Source organism: Lampetra planeri, chromosome 36 (assembly GCF_965212315.1).
Source record: "Lampetra planeri chromosome 36, kcLamPlan1.2.h2, whole genome shotgun sequence".
Taxonomy (NCBI): domain Eukaryota; kingdom Metazoa; phylum Chordata; class Hyperoartia; order Petromyzontiformes; family Petromyzontidae; genus Lampetra; species Lampetra planeri.
In genome coordinates this window covers 877,057-891,925 of record NC_136142.1, presented here as the reverse complement: position 1 = coordinate 891,925, position 14,869 = coordinate 877,057, and the positions used below count along the sequence as shown (strand labels likewise).

The 14,869-nt window shown below is 51.8% G+C and overlaps 1 protein-coding gene across 1 annotated transcript; it reads left to right on the top strand.

Moving 5' to 3' along the window:
• Positions 1 to 744: 744 nt before the first annotated feature.
• Positions 745 to 9,873, top strand: TPI1 (triosephosphate isomerase 1). Its single transcript, XM_078611307.1, has 7 exons — positions 745 to 931; positions 4,276 to 4,399; positions 5,231 to 5,315; positions 5,672 to 5,804; positions 5,985 to 6,070; positions 6,468 to 6,555; positions 7,791 to 9,873. Exons 1-7 carry the CDS (start codon positions 817 to 819, stop codon positions 7,907 to 7,909), a joined length of 750 nt encoding a protein of 249 aa, XP_078467433.1. The 5' UTR covers positions 745 to 816; the 3' UTR covers positions 7,910 to 9,873.
• The last annotated feature ends 4,996 nt before the right edge of the window (positions 9,874 to 14,869 follow it).

Genomic DNA, 14,869 nt, shown 5'->3' with positions numbered 1-14,869 from the left:
CCGGAATATATCTTCCAGAAGATGTCATGCCGGGATAATAATTATTTATTCCAGAAGATGTCTTCTGGAATATCTCTTCCATGCGAACCAGGGCCCGGTTTTCATACGGCCGGAAGAAATCTTCCAGAATACAGAATCCCCTTCAGAAGATATCTTCCGGAAGATGCCTTAGTCGTTTCAGCAATCTTCCGGAAGATGCCTTCCGGAAGATTGCTGAAACGACTAAAAAAATTACTTCTGGAAGATTCAGAAGAACCCAGGAGCGTGCAATGTCCCACCGAGTCAAACCCGTAGAGCCGAGAAGCGTTTTACAAGGGCGACTCGGCAAAGCATTCTGCAATTACAGGCATTAAGATTTGCTTCTAGGAAGTGACGCTCCAGAAGAAATATTCAGGAAGATAAAAACAAATTATTTCAATAAAAGCTTCGACGTTTCGAAACCACCGGCAAAAGCAGGACGATTGCTCTAATAGCTTTAACCTCAGTCGCTTTAATTGGTTCAATAATTGGGCGCCAATCACAACGCACAGGTGAATCTCAAATATCTCCCACGAGGCCGTCAATCACAGCAGGCGGCCGGTGGGGGCTCGTCTTGGGGCTCAACCAATCCGTGCCCACGTGAGGGGCGGGCTTCGCTGTTGAGGCGCGCGCGCCGATTGGCTGACAGCGCCGCGCGCACGAGAGGCGTCCTCTGATTGGTCGCCTCGCCCCTATAAAGTCGCGTGCAACTTGCACACCCTTCGTCAGTCGCGCAGTGCTCGTCGACCTTCATCCGTTCATCGTCAGCTCCCTCCTCGACAATTAAACTCAAACGCAATGGCACCAAGCAGGAAATTCTTCGTCGGTGGCAACTGGAAGCTGAATGGCGACAAGGCGAGCCTGGGCGCGCTGGCCGAGTCCATGAACAAGGCTCCCCTCGACCCCAACACCGGTAAATCATCGCCCTGCGCAACTCCCCACGTACTAAATAAACACGCCAGAGCCGACACAACTTGCATGCACACGTTCACATTCTCGTGCATATTTGGGCTCAACCAATCCCTGGTTCGTATAAACTCGGGTGTGCAATTTGATTGGGCTCGCCCCAGGGGTCTGCAAAATGAGACGTCATTTATTAAGGGCCAGCGTCGAGTATTCGCGTGCATTGCTGCTCTTGAAATATTGAGGGGTTTATTTTTACCCAACGTAACAACAGTGGCTCGTGTAGTTTGGTTGCTAATCGCTGGGTTCGCCTGAACATGGTGCCACTACGCAGACTCCTCGTTGGAATGCAACGCAGCTGCAGCCGACCGTCGGCTAAGCAAGCGTTAGATTATATTAACGTGGTCTTTTTTAATCTTTTTAGTCGAGTATTTATTTGAATTAATTGCTGAGGGGATTGATAGGCGAGGCCCTCTGAGCCTCCTCCGTTGGCAAAGGCGGCGATCGCCATTGCGGATCTGCGGGGCGAAGCGTCCGCCGATGTCGTCACTCGCCGCGCTGACGTGCGGGCATTTACAAACAATAATACACACAGATGCATATACAACGTCGTTTCTTAACGCGCATTAATTAACTACAGCGTTGACATTTGCACGGCCATCATAATGTTCCGTGTTAATTGAGGTGGAGGTCGCGCGCTCGGTGAAGGTCGCGCGCGCGCGGTGGGGAGGGGCGGGGCTTGGGGGGGGGAGTCGTCCACGCGCATGCGCACTGCGCCTGACCCGGCGCTCTGCGGTAGCGTGTGACCCGTCGATTTGACCCCGCCCAGCCCGCCCGCCAGTGGCACCACGAATTGACTCGCGGTGCCGCAGACCCGTCCGTGCGGTTACCACCACCGCAGTGCACCCGCGATGACAACGTCGCGTTGCTTGCAGCGCAGCGGTTAGCGCGCCGGAATTTCGGTGGGGAGTTGTACGCTCACCATTTCTACGTGGGCACCAGTTTAGATTTTAATGCAGCATGGCGGTGCCGTCATCCAGCAGTGGATTGGAGAATAAAAGTGCATATTTGCACCGTCAGTTGTGATCATCAGCCGTGGTTTATCCACTGCTGGATGAAGGTCCTCGGTCTGCAAAGCCGCAATCCGGCGCATGAGCTCATCTCATCGATTCGTCTCTGCGGTGGTCACCCTCACTGGCGAAAAGCTGAACTCACAAGTCACTACTAGCACCAATCATTTTCGCATAAAAACTTAACAATGACGGTCCAAGGATTGGTTAGTTGACCCACAATAGGAAGTTGTTTAAATTCAAAATCTGATTATTATTTTTTATCCTGGAGAATCCGATGAGCTATGAAGGTCTTTCTCACATGTCCAGTAGGAGCAGGTCAGAAAGTTACAACAACCCATTTTCAATCGCTGCAGTAGCAGAGCATGGTTGGCATTTGCCTGATTGCAAAGGACGTAATAGGATCCCGTGTAATAATATCACTGCCCGCCTCAAGTCCCCGCATGCTGTTGGCACGTCTTGTACACGCACGTCTCGATGGGGAGTCGTCTTGGTGTCACTTGAGCAATTGATGCTTACACACACCCACAGCAATCACAGCCACTCAAATGCAGAATCTGACATTGCTACCTCTTACAAATCTCAACCATCTGCCCCCATTCTAGGTGATTTCCTGCTCCACATCCCTGTGTTGCCAGGCGCAGGGATGTTGGAACATTTGCATCTAGCTAAAATCCTAATCTTACTCGTTTTGAAAGACGTTCTCCTGTAATTCACTCTTTTTTGCCATCACAGGTTTTACCAAAATGTCTTCTGTGGCCTGCAAAATAGGACAACGGACTAATGAATCAAACCACGTTCGACCGACCCCACTACCCTTGCCACGTTTTGGCTTGTGCTCACGGTCGCCACTGGGCGCAGGGAGTGGCTGCATTGTGGGAAGGCAGAATAAAGGGGTTGGGCTATGAAAAAAATCTACACACAATCCCCGCTCTCTGCACGCCATTTTGTCATGTGACGCATCATTCCTGCAAAGACCCACATTGGTGTCACCTTGGCACCCTTGGCTCTCCCGAAATGTACACAACTGGCACCTTGTTCGACCCCACTTTCGCTTCCCCGTCTATGCCACGGGCAAATCGCGAAGAAAAAAACGAACGCTATAATAAACTAATGCTGATCCACGCCTTCATTGAGGTTGCAGCTCGATGCACAAATAAGGAAGCTGGGACTGATTGACATTCCGCCTGGCCTGGCTGGCGTATCGCACAGGTTGCGTGGGGTTTTGCGGTGGTTAGTAATGGGACACCGTTCATTGCATTTACACCACTCGTGCGCACTGCATTATTGAACGTGTGGTGAATGTAGTACGTGCAAAGGTGGCTGTGCAGAAAGCACATTCACTGTGCAGTAGGCTCCCTTGAAACCTGAGTAGCCACCAGGCTAATAAAAGGACATGGAATTTTTTTGTAAAGGGCAAGTTGGGGTTATTTTAAGACTCCAGTAGCCTCTGCTGTAAATGTACAGGATTCCTGTAAGGTCACCGCTCATAAGCTCAGACGCTGACTCGGGAGGTTCTAAATTTGAAGGCGACATCTCATGCCCATCATGCCTCTGATGAACCTCCAATCGCTGCAATAGTTGGGCAGACAGCAGGGCGCAGCCTCTTGCAGATCGGGTGGAGCATTTCTATGTCTACTTCAGCGGGCCTTTTAATTTGCAGAGATGAGCTTCATGATGAATGTTTACCTGGCTTTGGTTTTTCTTCTTTTGGGTCTCCCTTTTAGTCATATGGCTTATCTCCTATCTTTTATTGCTCTGTCTTTATGTGTAATTGTCTGCTGGTGGGCTGACTTAAAAGGGTGAGCAGTAATATCCCTATGCAGGTCATCGCTGTCTTAAAAAACTATAATTGATGAGCTCAGCTCCTGAGCAGTGCATGTCTCCTGTTTTATCAGGGCTGCTTTTGGAGGGGTCACTGCTTCACGATGACTGTGATACGACAGCTCCTTACTGTTGTGAATTGCATACTTAATTTTACACCTGAGCCCATAAAAACATCACACGGCATGCTTACATTGTTTCATAACGCGTCTTGCCTGTGTGGGTCCGTACTGAATTATTAATCACGGTGGTTTGCTCGGCAATGGTGTAACACCCTCCTTAAAAGCTATGCCCGCGCTCGTGAAAGCCTCTGCAGGTGTCGACGGCGTGGGAAGCGATTTGGCATGGGCTCAACGACTGTGAACGTGCACCACCAGCTCAACCCGGCCACTCGTCTGTATCTCCAATGTTGGGCAGGAGTTAAGTTACCTGTGTGTGTGTTGTGTGCGTGCGCTTGTAGAGATCGTTTGCGGTGCCCCCGCCATCTATATCGACTTTGCACGCCAAAAGTTGGACCCCAAGATCGGCGTGGCTGCACAGAACTGCTACAAGTTGGCCAAGGGGGCCTTCACTGGCGAGATCAGGTGAGGAGACTCGCGCGTCCGAATTAAAGTGGAGTTTCTTCACTGGCTGGGACCTGCCAAACGTGCTGATAGTGCCCCCACCGCCTCATTGCCATTTGAGCAGGGAGACCCTTTTACTTTATTCCTGAGTTGTGTGTTTTTGTTCAATGAATTTTTTGCATTTTGTTAAACCGCACCAAATGAGCTCACCTATTTGACTCAACATTTCTGCCCATGGATGAGATGGCTTTTCACCCCGGGTGTGTAGTAAATGAAGCATATTCATTCATGAATCGTTCGGTTTAACATTCACTCTGGGATATTTATGTGGTCTTAAAAAGTTGTCCCAGAAAACCATGCCACAGCATGTTTCATCTACTTGTTCAAACATGTCCATAAAATAACCACAATGTCCTTTCCATACAAGAAAGTTGTGACTTTAGAAGTGCCCCACACTCGTATGTTTGGCGAGTGGTTGTTTAAGGGTTTTTGCATGTGGAAGGAAATTGGATTACCTGGCACGAACCCACACGTACGAAGAGAATAATACTCAGGTTCGGATATCACTCGCCACTAATGTTAGCCGCGGTCGGAAATCAAACTGGTAGCTAGGTTCCTATCGCGATGTGCGCGAACCGCTCCGGTGTGTTACCGGACTTTTTATTTTGACTTGATGCTTGAAGGAGCATCGCACGACGCAACAAGAGGGCCCACTGTCAAGGCACGGTGCCAAATCTTTAGCGTCCTCGACCATCGTCCCCCGTCATCAAGATGCCGCAGCAACAGAGGAACGGTTTGACACTTGCCGTGTAATGTGGCGTCTTCCTCTTCCCTGTGGGCCGTGCTGTGCAGCCCGGCTATGATCAAGGACTGTGGTGCTCACTGGGTCATCCTGGGCCACTCGGAGCGCCGCCACGTGTTTGGGGAGACCGATGAGGTAGGGACCCCCCCTCCACCCCATTCCCTGGAATTAAGCTTTCTGGGATACCCCCTCACTCCCTCGCCTCTGAAAAACGTCTGAAGAAAATCCTCCTTCCCACTCATAGCGTGCGTCTTCCTTCGCTGAGCAGTTTTTTTGAGTTAATGGTGTTTAGATGAATTGTATGTTGACATTTTATCCGTTCCAATGGAATCGGTCCGATTACGATCTGACCGGCATTGCGTGGGCCCCGCGCAGGGTATTGTGGGTGTCCCCTGCGATGCCCCGCGTCTCACCCTCGCGCACGCCGCAACGGACGAGCACGCCGCCGCCCGTTGAGCCGTCGTTCGTTGCCGCCCCCCCCCCCCCTGCAGCTCATCGGCCAGAAGGTGGCGCACGCCCTGAGCGAGGGCCTGGGCGTCATCGCCTGCATCGGAGAGAAGCTCGACGAGAGGGAGGCCGGCGTCACCGAGAAGGTCGTCTTCGATCAGACCAAGCACATCGCAGGTGCCGCCCCTCCCCACCCTCACATGGCCGTGCGTGTGTGAAGCACCCTGCATGGTAATATTAGTTAACGACACATCGATTGCAATGGATTGTACTGCTCATGGTTAATGAAGGTGATCTCGCTCGTGTCTGTGGTCACAATGACAAGTCTCCGCTGTGCCTTGCTTTGCCCCCCACCAGACAACGTGAAGGACTGGAGCAAGGTGGTGTTGGCATACGAGCCGGTGTGGGCCATCGGCACGGGCAAGACCGCTTCGCCCCAGCAGGTGAGATGGTGCCAGAAAGACAAAGATCCCCCATGTAGCCACATAGACTGTTGACACGAGCCTTTTAGCAAACACCTATTAAGGCCGACATGTTGTACCATTGGTTATATTCATTCCCAGGCATGTCAACCTTCACTGGTCTAACAAAGCTGGCTCCCAGCATGCACCTGCAACATAGCTGCACTGCTAGTTCCCACAATTCATTGCGTGTTTATGATATAGTTTTAGTGCTAGCCCCCACAATGCACTGCACCTTGAAGTAGACATGTAACAGGTTTGCCAGGCACACTACAGTAATCCCAAAAAAATGCGCTGTGGTGGCACACAATCGATTTTACGGTTGTCTCTCCAAAAACGACATGTGGTGATATGCTGATTTGTGTTTTGGTCCCCGCAGGCCCAGGAAGTTCACGAGAAGCTGCGCCATTGGCTCAAGAAGCACGTGTCCGAGGCTGTCGCCAACTCAACCCGCATCATCTATGGAGGCAAGCGGGGGGGGGGAGGTCCCGCTTGGGAGTGTGTCGTGGGTCTGGCCCCTAGCATGGAGCCTCCTGGCTCTCCCCGATGCCTGTGTGGCTCGTGCGGACCACGCAGAGGAATGTGTGACGCAATCGGGTCAGGGCCGTGCTGGAGTCCCAACTCGGATGCTTGGAGCCTACAACACATGGGGCCACGGTGGCGAGATGTTAACCACCTTGCCTGGTATACAGGAAGTCGTGGGTTCGATCCCGACGCTGACGCCTATCTGGTTTATGTGTCTCTCTCCGTGGTCACGTGGAGTTTCTCCGGTTTTTCCCGCCATTTTAGAATCGATATGCATTGCTATAAAGTTCCACACGATAATCCACTTTGTTAAGCTATCATTTGTGGCCAGGTTGCTTCTGAAAATAGCGATATAGCTCGGTGCGCCTTACCTGGTAAAAAAAATAGTTTAGTTTTTTAGTTTAGCTAACTGCCGCCCGATGTTTAGTTCCGGCATGGAGACCCTTTGACTTGGGATTGATAAACATAAGCACGATGGATTGTCTCGTTTTAATGCTGATGTAGCGATGACTGCAGCTATCGCTTTCACAGTTGCACAACGGAATGCAAGCCAGGTGGCTAGAGGTCGTGAGGGTCATTGTCACACTGCAGTTGGAGGCTTGAATGAGCAGCAACAGACGCAAAATTAAAACTTAAGTGCTTGAAGATGTGGCCACTTGGTGCCACGAATCTACTGCTACGCGATGCCTGCAGACGTCGTGTTTGTCACTGGGGGTTTTGTAGAGAACCTTTATTTGGAAAAGCTCCTCGGAATTAATGTTAGCTTTGTAGTCCTATTGATATATATATTACAGTTTGCTTGTGTAAATTGTGTGTTAAGTACCCCTGCATGTGTGCATGAGTATACTTTTGTATGTATACTTCTATGGAAGTATGTCTGATTTGGAAAGTGAGAAGATACAGTGGTTTGTGCTCTGCACTCTGAACGTGTTTACCCGAATTAAATTCCCATCCACAGCCGATATCAATGGAGAGTATCAGATTCGGTCCTAAACCTCGCGTTGTTCCACACGACCTTAAATTAGTTCCTCGTGCACCGAGTAAACATCGGCACCGGGGAGACAAAGGCAGTCTGGCATGGTGCTGCCCACAGCACCCGCTCGTGCACCGTGCCAGCCTTCATAGGTGCTGCTCGCTAACGGCACTGTTAAAGGCTACTTTGTGTGTTTGCGCGCAGGCTCCGTGACGGCATCGAATTGCAAGGAACTGGCGGGCATGGCTGACCTGGATGGGTTCCTGGTGGGAGGTGCTTCCCTCAAGCCCGAGTTCATCGACATCATCAACGCCAAGAAGTGAAGCGGGCCCGGAGAGAGGCTCGCATGCCCAAAATGTACACAGCCCAGAGGAACTCAATCCATCTGTACCCTGTACTAAACCATGCTGGCAACGATGATTTGAATGTTTTCCTTCATCTGCTGCTGTGCCGTGCGGGCCTCCTGGGACTAGTTGGGTGGGGCCTGTGTTCTGGGTCTTCGTAGCTTTTGTGTGCGTTTGTATTTGTGCGTACGTGTGTGTGCGTGCACAGTGCCGGCTTCGCTCCCGTTTGAACCATCGCCCCTGTCTTCTCACTCCGGGTTTAAAAATTCTGCTCCTCAGACTCCCGAGCGCAGCGAATTGTGACGTAAACATCGTTGAACAAGAGGGCCTTTGCACAAAACATAAAGTGGGGTTCTGCATTTTAGGATTGATTTAGACAACGGTGTGTGCTCAATTTAGCCGTAGGTCCTGAAGAACCTCCTGTGTGCGTCTGTCAAAATTAATCCTATCGTCGGCTCGATTACGCCTTCCACAACTTGGCGGCCACACACTTCTCAAAAACCTTTAAAAGGTCGGTGTCTGCTCAAACGACATCTCTGTTGGCAAGTCTGAGCAAGCGGTGGAAATTCCATATTCCCACGGGATTAGCCACTTTGAATTTATTTATTTCGCAAATGGCTTTATGAAACACTGCGATTTAAATGATGTAGGGGGGATGGCGACTGGCGTGAACATACTTGGACCAACGGACCGCCACCTGTGATCCACCTACACCCAAGCGCGGACTTTACCCACAAGCAAAACCCGGAGTGGAGCGCGTGACACACGGCTTGACGGCGCTCGCTCAACCGGAGCAGAAACGCACTCCCTGTGCGCACCATCTCAATCTGCACGCTTCCATCCACTGTAAAAATAACTATCCTGCAGACGTTAATATATCTATGACTGTTGTGTATCGGTGGTGAGCTTGCACGTGAGGTGTGTGGCTCGGGCTGGAGTCGCTGGCTAGCACTGTGTGCCTGTGTTGTGTAGTAACGCGTGCGAGAGTGCCTGTTCCCTACAAAACAAACCCCGTGCTCTTTAAAGGTGACTGACGCGTGTGTCCCATGCCCTGTGGTGCCCCTGTGGAACATTTCACACACTGCGCTTGTATCAGTAAAGTGCCACTGATATGAAACGCCTTTAGGCCACAAGGTATCATGGAAATCGACCTAAAAATGTTGGGATGCCAAGAAGAGTAGGCGTGTATCCGTGTCAACCTTTCTGTCCTTTATTGCAGCGAGTGGTCGTAAAGAAACTTTGCAACTAAGGGATCAATATCATGAGCTCTTGCTATACAGCACCCCACTGTTTGAAAGAGTATTGGTTGCGAAACGGTTTTTGGAACATCACGGTTGGTTGGTCACCGGATCGTAGTTGAAAGTGATTGTTTTGCAGTCTGGGTCATCGTTTCAGGCTCCCAACGTCGATTTCCATGCTGCCCAGGGCGTCTGCACGTGACGTGTACACTGCCCATTAATTATCTACTCGGCCCTGAGAGCTGCCCGTTTATTGGGGCTCACGGTGTGGTCACCTTTGGGAATCTCATCGTCAAGTGTGTGTGCGTTACGTTGTGAGTTTTTCAGTGGCCTGTCTGTACGTCTAAATGGTAAAATTGGGCTGCACGAAGTCGGGAAGAACTTGAAAGCTAAATCGTGTGGTGTCTGGAACCCATTTCAAAATTGTCTGCATTTTGACCTGTCCGATTTTTCAAGAAGGGAAATCTGTTTACAAAACACGATAGTTAAAAAAAGAGCAAATTTTATCATTCAGATGGCTTGCTTGTGATTCTTATTTTTCTCCGCCAAACTAAACTTTGAAAATGCGTGGACACTCAGATTTTTCATTTACCAGTGTGCTTGTTCACTGCTATTGATGTCAGTCTGCAAGTCCTGTCGACTGTTCCGATCACTCTAGAAACTGTAAGCTTAAAGGAAATTAAATAAAGTATCGCACTGCAGCTATGTAATTGTGCCCTTGCTGTTATTGTTAGTATTACAAATGCTAATTGAATCCACAAAACTGAACATAGGAGATGGACAGTACAAAGGAGACGCAGAAATAATGTTTCCATAAACCGAATTGTGTCATTGATTGGTGGCGAATCCTCAAATACCCAGCGTTGTATTGTTGGTGAAACCGTGAGCATCCCTTCAATCTCGTCGACAGACTTGGTTGTGGACCTGAAACGGACGAGCACCGGCTGGGAAAGGGAGAGTGGCGTGGAGATTTGGGTCATCAACGTCAATCCCAATGTTCCCACCCCCACCAGCTTAAAATGAAGGCACATGCTGCGTGCCATGTGCTGACGACTGCAGGCGTTGGCTTCGACCATGCGTCAGATTTGTAAATGCCCTATTTATAAGCAAGGCTTAATAGATGACATCGCATTTTAAAATAGCCACAGTAAAAGTGGGCATGTTTCCTTGTAGATTGAGATTGCTCTGGCAGTTTGCGTTTGGTCACCAGCTGTTGTGGAAATCCATTTGAAGAGCTGCACTTTGCTTTGCCATTGAGTAAAGGGATTTGCCTTAACTTGAAACGGCGAAGTTTATATATAGACATACAGTATATAACGCAATGCTTGGTCCACATACGAAGGAGACGTCACAGCGGTGATTCACTCGGCTGCTCCTGACGCGGTTATCTGGCTTGCCCACCTGAATGTGAAAATGTTGCTTTGCATCTCCATCATCCACGCGAATGAAGGAGTGGGGCATTATTTACCTCGAACGGCCCTGTCCGTCTCCTTGACTAACATCCGCTGAACGGTAAATTTATCTCTCGCCCAAAAGAGGATTTAAATTAACGGTGTGATGTCAATGGTGTCACTCGTCCATTGTATATCTTCCCGGTAAGAGGTCTGGCTGCTGTTTGTAGATGCGAGCCATTGCCTCTGGTCGTGTAAACCCGCCAGGTACTATTGCACTCTGGAACATTGTGCAGGGGTCCTTTTGTGGGTTTGTCGTAGCAAAAAAACCCCACTCGACTTGACAAATCGGTGAACCGGCAGGTGTCGTTTTGCTTAACATCCTCATGGAGGAGGAAGCCGCTCATCTGAGCGGAGTAGCGATGCTCGCGACTCGGAGCGACCCACCTGGCCACCAGGACTGACAACGGAATCGCGGGTGCACTCGGTCGCGTGTGGATCGGTTCGGGGGAATGGCAGCTGCGTCCCAGGGTGCGTTTGGGTTTCTGGTAACCTATCTCTGCTCGTTGGGCGACCGCCACCGCCTTCCTCACCCACCAGTTCGACGCCTCCTGCGTCTGCTGTAGCGCCACGCCAGCGGAGCGCAGGCGGTCGATTGCATTCACGGTACCATGGACCAGCGCCAGCCTTCGGCCGTGATCCCCCCCAGGGTGTGATAGCCAAGGTCAGGATCGAGAGGGCATCCGTGCAGTCGGCTGGACACTAGCGGCCTGGCAGGACAGCCTGAGAGGCAACGGGACATCGCTCATCTGTCCAGACGCGTGGCAATTTCAGCTGAACGCTTGGATGTTGAGCGGGTGAAAATCTCGCGTCCGGGATCTTCCGAGGAGGTGCAGTGTCGCTGCTGCTGTTGTAAAGGCAGCTGGCTGTACGTATGCGGGAGCTGGCTAATCTAAGGCTGCACTGCAAACTTGAACGAACCCGATCTGCTGCCGCTGCGTGGTGGCGCTGTGGGGCCACATTCCTCCCACGGCAGCCGGTGGCTCCTGCCCGTTGTTTGAGGCCATCCCAGGCGAGTGCGAGCAGAGTTTTGCCACCGCAGCAGCAGAACTCCTCCTGCCTCGTGGCACTGCACAGCGCTCCTCACCTGCACTGCCACACCAACATCGCCTCGGTGTTCCCGTCCCGGCTCCCAATCTCATCCCAAATTAATGACTCCACATCTCCACGCGTCTCCGTGACGTGCGTTCACGCCTTCCTTCCCTCCACTCTCCTGCCTCGAGCGTCTCGCGTTTGTGTTTGTAAGCCACAAGCCTCGTCAGCACGCTGTGTGTGGCCTGTTAAGACAGGCGCCGAACCATTACTTGGTGCTGTGGGCCTCGTGTTCAAGGCGAGGACTCTTAAACTCGGTGAGAGCCATTCGGCACCGCACAGCAAAGTTGTACAGACCGCGCATTGCGTGGCGTGTAGGTGGTTATACATCACACACATCCACGAGTCTGTAAGCAGCATATGGTCTGTATGTCGAATTACTTTCGCACCGCACGTATCCAACCGTGCGAATCGGAGGTGGGGGGGGTGGGGGAAGACAACAACATAACAACAATCATGTCCATCGGTCCAGATAGCCCCTAGGGTGATGGACATACATGTCAAACCAGGACGTTGCTTTCTTATTGGGTCAAAACGGATCTGGTTAAAGTCCCGAGGAGTGTTTGCAGCTCGGGAGATCGTGGGCTCGTCGTGGACACGGACCGGGGTTCGTGAACTCGCCACTGGGGTGCCACCAACCAAAGTGGCGTAACTCGGGACACGCTCCGAGTAAGAACAGGGCACCAGGGCACAGGAGGCGCGCCGGAGACGAGAGCGCGCACGTGTCATTTGCCATCGAGTGCGACAACCCATGGGCGTTGCATAAAGATTTTAGTTTATTACGACATTTTGTACAGTCGCTAAAACAAACGGGCGCGCACGACAAAAACCAACTCGATGTGGAGAGAGCGAGAAAAACTCCCCAAAATGAACGAACTGTCGATGGCAAAGCTGTCACACGGAGCCCTTGTGGGGGTCACGGCGGGGTCACGGCGGAGACACGGCGGAGGCATTCCGTGGCGTCGGGAGTGGCGCACAGCACAACCCCAGGGGCTGCGAGAAGAAAGGACCCCACGTTTTTATTTCGCGACTCTATTGCATCTCCTCGGGGTCCACCCACTAACTCCACACCGCCGCTATTAATTGCGGAGTTCAATTTAAAGCCTCGAAACGTGGACATTGAAATGCGCGAAAATGAAATGAAAATAATCACGGACGGCTGAGCTCTTCGATGGCTGCCGTGGCGCGTGCCGTGCTGACAACTGCGGCGAGGATGAAGGTGAACCCCGATTCATCGGTCCTGGCGCAAAATGCCTCTCCTGCCTCAACGTGAACTTTTGTCACATCTCACCGACAAACAACTTGCCCCCCCCTGCCTCCCTCCCCACCTCCCAGAGAACAACAACAACAAGTACAACCTGGGGGTGAATATCCGTGACGGAAACTGGAAGCATGCGCTAAAGCTAGGAACGTTGCGCGAGTCGAACACGGATTGGTGAGCCCAACAATTTGTAGTGGTGAGCACAACGACACGGGGTGGTGAGCACAACGACACGGGGTGGTGAGCCCAACGACACGGGGTGGTGAGCACAACGACACGGGGTGGTGAGCACAACACCACGGGGTGGTGAGCACAACAATTCGCAGTGGTGAGCTCAACAATTGGGAGTGGTGAGCACAACACCACGGGGTGGTGAGCACGACACGGGGTGGTGAGCTCAACACCACGGGGTGGTGAGCACAACACTTGGGAGTGGTGAGCACAACACTTGGGAGTGGTGAGCACAACGACACGGGGTGGTGAGCACAACGAAGCGACGAGGGACGCCTCGCGGTGGCTGCGAACCGCGAACGAACGACGGCCGCGGGCGCTTTCGCTGCCCGTGAAATGAAGACGACCCCAGAATGAAATAAAATAAAAGAGAGAACTTCTGAAGGCGCCAGCCACGGCTCCACGCACGCTCGGGTGGAGCGGGAGAGGAGGAGGTCACACGGGCTCTTGGTAACGATCGCGAGCGGTCAAATATGAACGAATGCAATGGGAGAGGAGCAGCAGCTGCCGGGATCGCCAAGGGGAGGAGTTCGTGAATAAAAACAAGGCACTCGTAGCGTTTATGGCGTTGGCTTGCGGGTGTTTTGTGCCCTTACGATTTGCTCCGTGTGACGTTTCGCGAGCCACCACCTCCACCTCCCCCATGCCGTACAAGCAAAGATCGGTATTGATAGTGCATACAGTGTGTACAGCATTGGATTTCTAGTGCACATGGGTCGGCATGGGGGTAGGGTTGGTGGTGCCCGAGCTGGGGAACTGGTGCTGTTGTAAAGTGCTGTGGTTGGGTTGCCACCTGCGGCACAAACATCCAGGAGATGCGAGGGGAATAAGAATGATATATCTCACAATGCCGGAAGAAAAGGTACCTGGGTGTAAATGTGTTGGGTTGGAGTGGTGTAGGAGGAAACTCACAAAAACTGGGACTTTCTATGCCCCAGGAAGACTCGGAAGATGTCCCTGGTGCCAGCAGCGACCTCAGGAAGAGGATGCTCGTGGTGAAAGCAGGACAGGTGGCAACCCTCGCGTGTGGAGGCAGGTGTGGCAGTGGTGGTGGACACAACAAGAGGCTGTGTGCACAGGCAAGACAGCCCAATGCCTTGTGTGCTCTTTTGGAGATTTTTTTTGTTGAATTGGGTGGATTCTGAAATGGAAACGACTAAACAGGAAGGCGGAGGGTTGCATAATAGGCGGGCGGTAATTCGAACGATTTTCAAACAAATTTTGCACAAAAAAACGTGCCCACTCCCTAAGAAAATGTCATCATGCGGGAAATCTGTAACCGGCGTTCGCTTGCCATGCACGCTACCGGCAGCATTCGCACACGAAGGGTTTGGACACGACCTCGCAGGTCCGCATGCTGCGGTTAGGGCCCTGTCGCCTGTTTTAAAACCGCCAAGCCCAATGAAGGCTTCACCGTCGTTGGCACGGCGGTCGGAGAAATCGCCGTCCACAAAGAATAACGCAACAGCTCCTGAAGGCGCGTGTGGGATTTGAGAGTTTCACCCCTGTGGTGATAGAGGTCGCGATAAGGCAAAAAGTCTGTTTGCGAGTCCGTTCGCCACACTCGGATGCTCTTGGCAGCGTAAGCATACGAGGTGTGCCTGCCATGCATGATGTAATTGCATCTTTGTTTATGGCTTTTTTGCAGTTTGTAATTCACCGTGAG

What these genes read in the sequence shown, in the direction of transcription:
- TPI1 (XM_078611307.1), top strand. Translation starts at nt 817, where the DNA reads ATGGCACCAAGCAGGAAATTCTTCGTCGGTGGCAACTGGAAGCTGAAT. An exon ending in AGACCGCTTCGCCCCAGCAG is followed by an intron (nt 6,071 to 6,467) that starts GTGAGATGGTGC and finishes TGGTCCCCGCAG; the next exon opens with GCCCAGGAAGTTCACGAGAA. An exon ending in AACCCGCATCATCTATGGAG is followed by an intron (nt 6,556 to 7,790) that starts GCAAGCGGGGGG and finishes GTTTGCGCGCAG; the next exon opens with GCTCCGTGACGGCATCGAAT.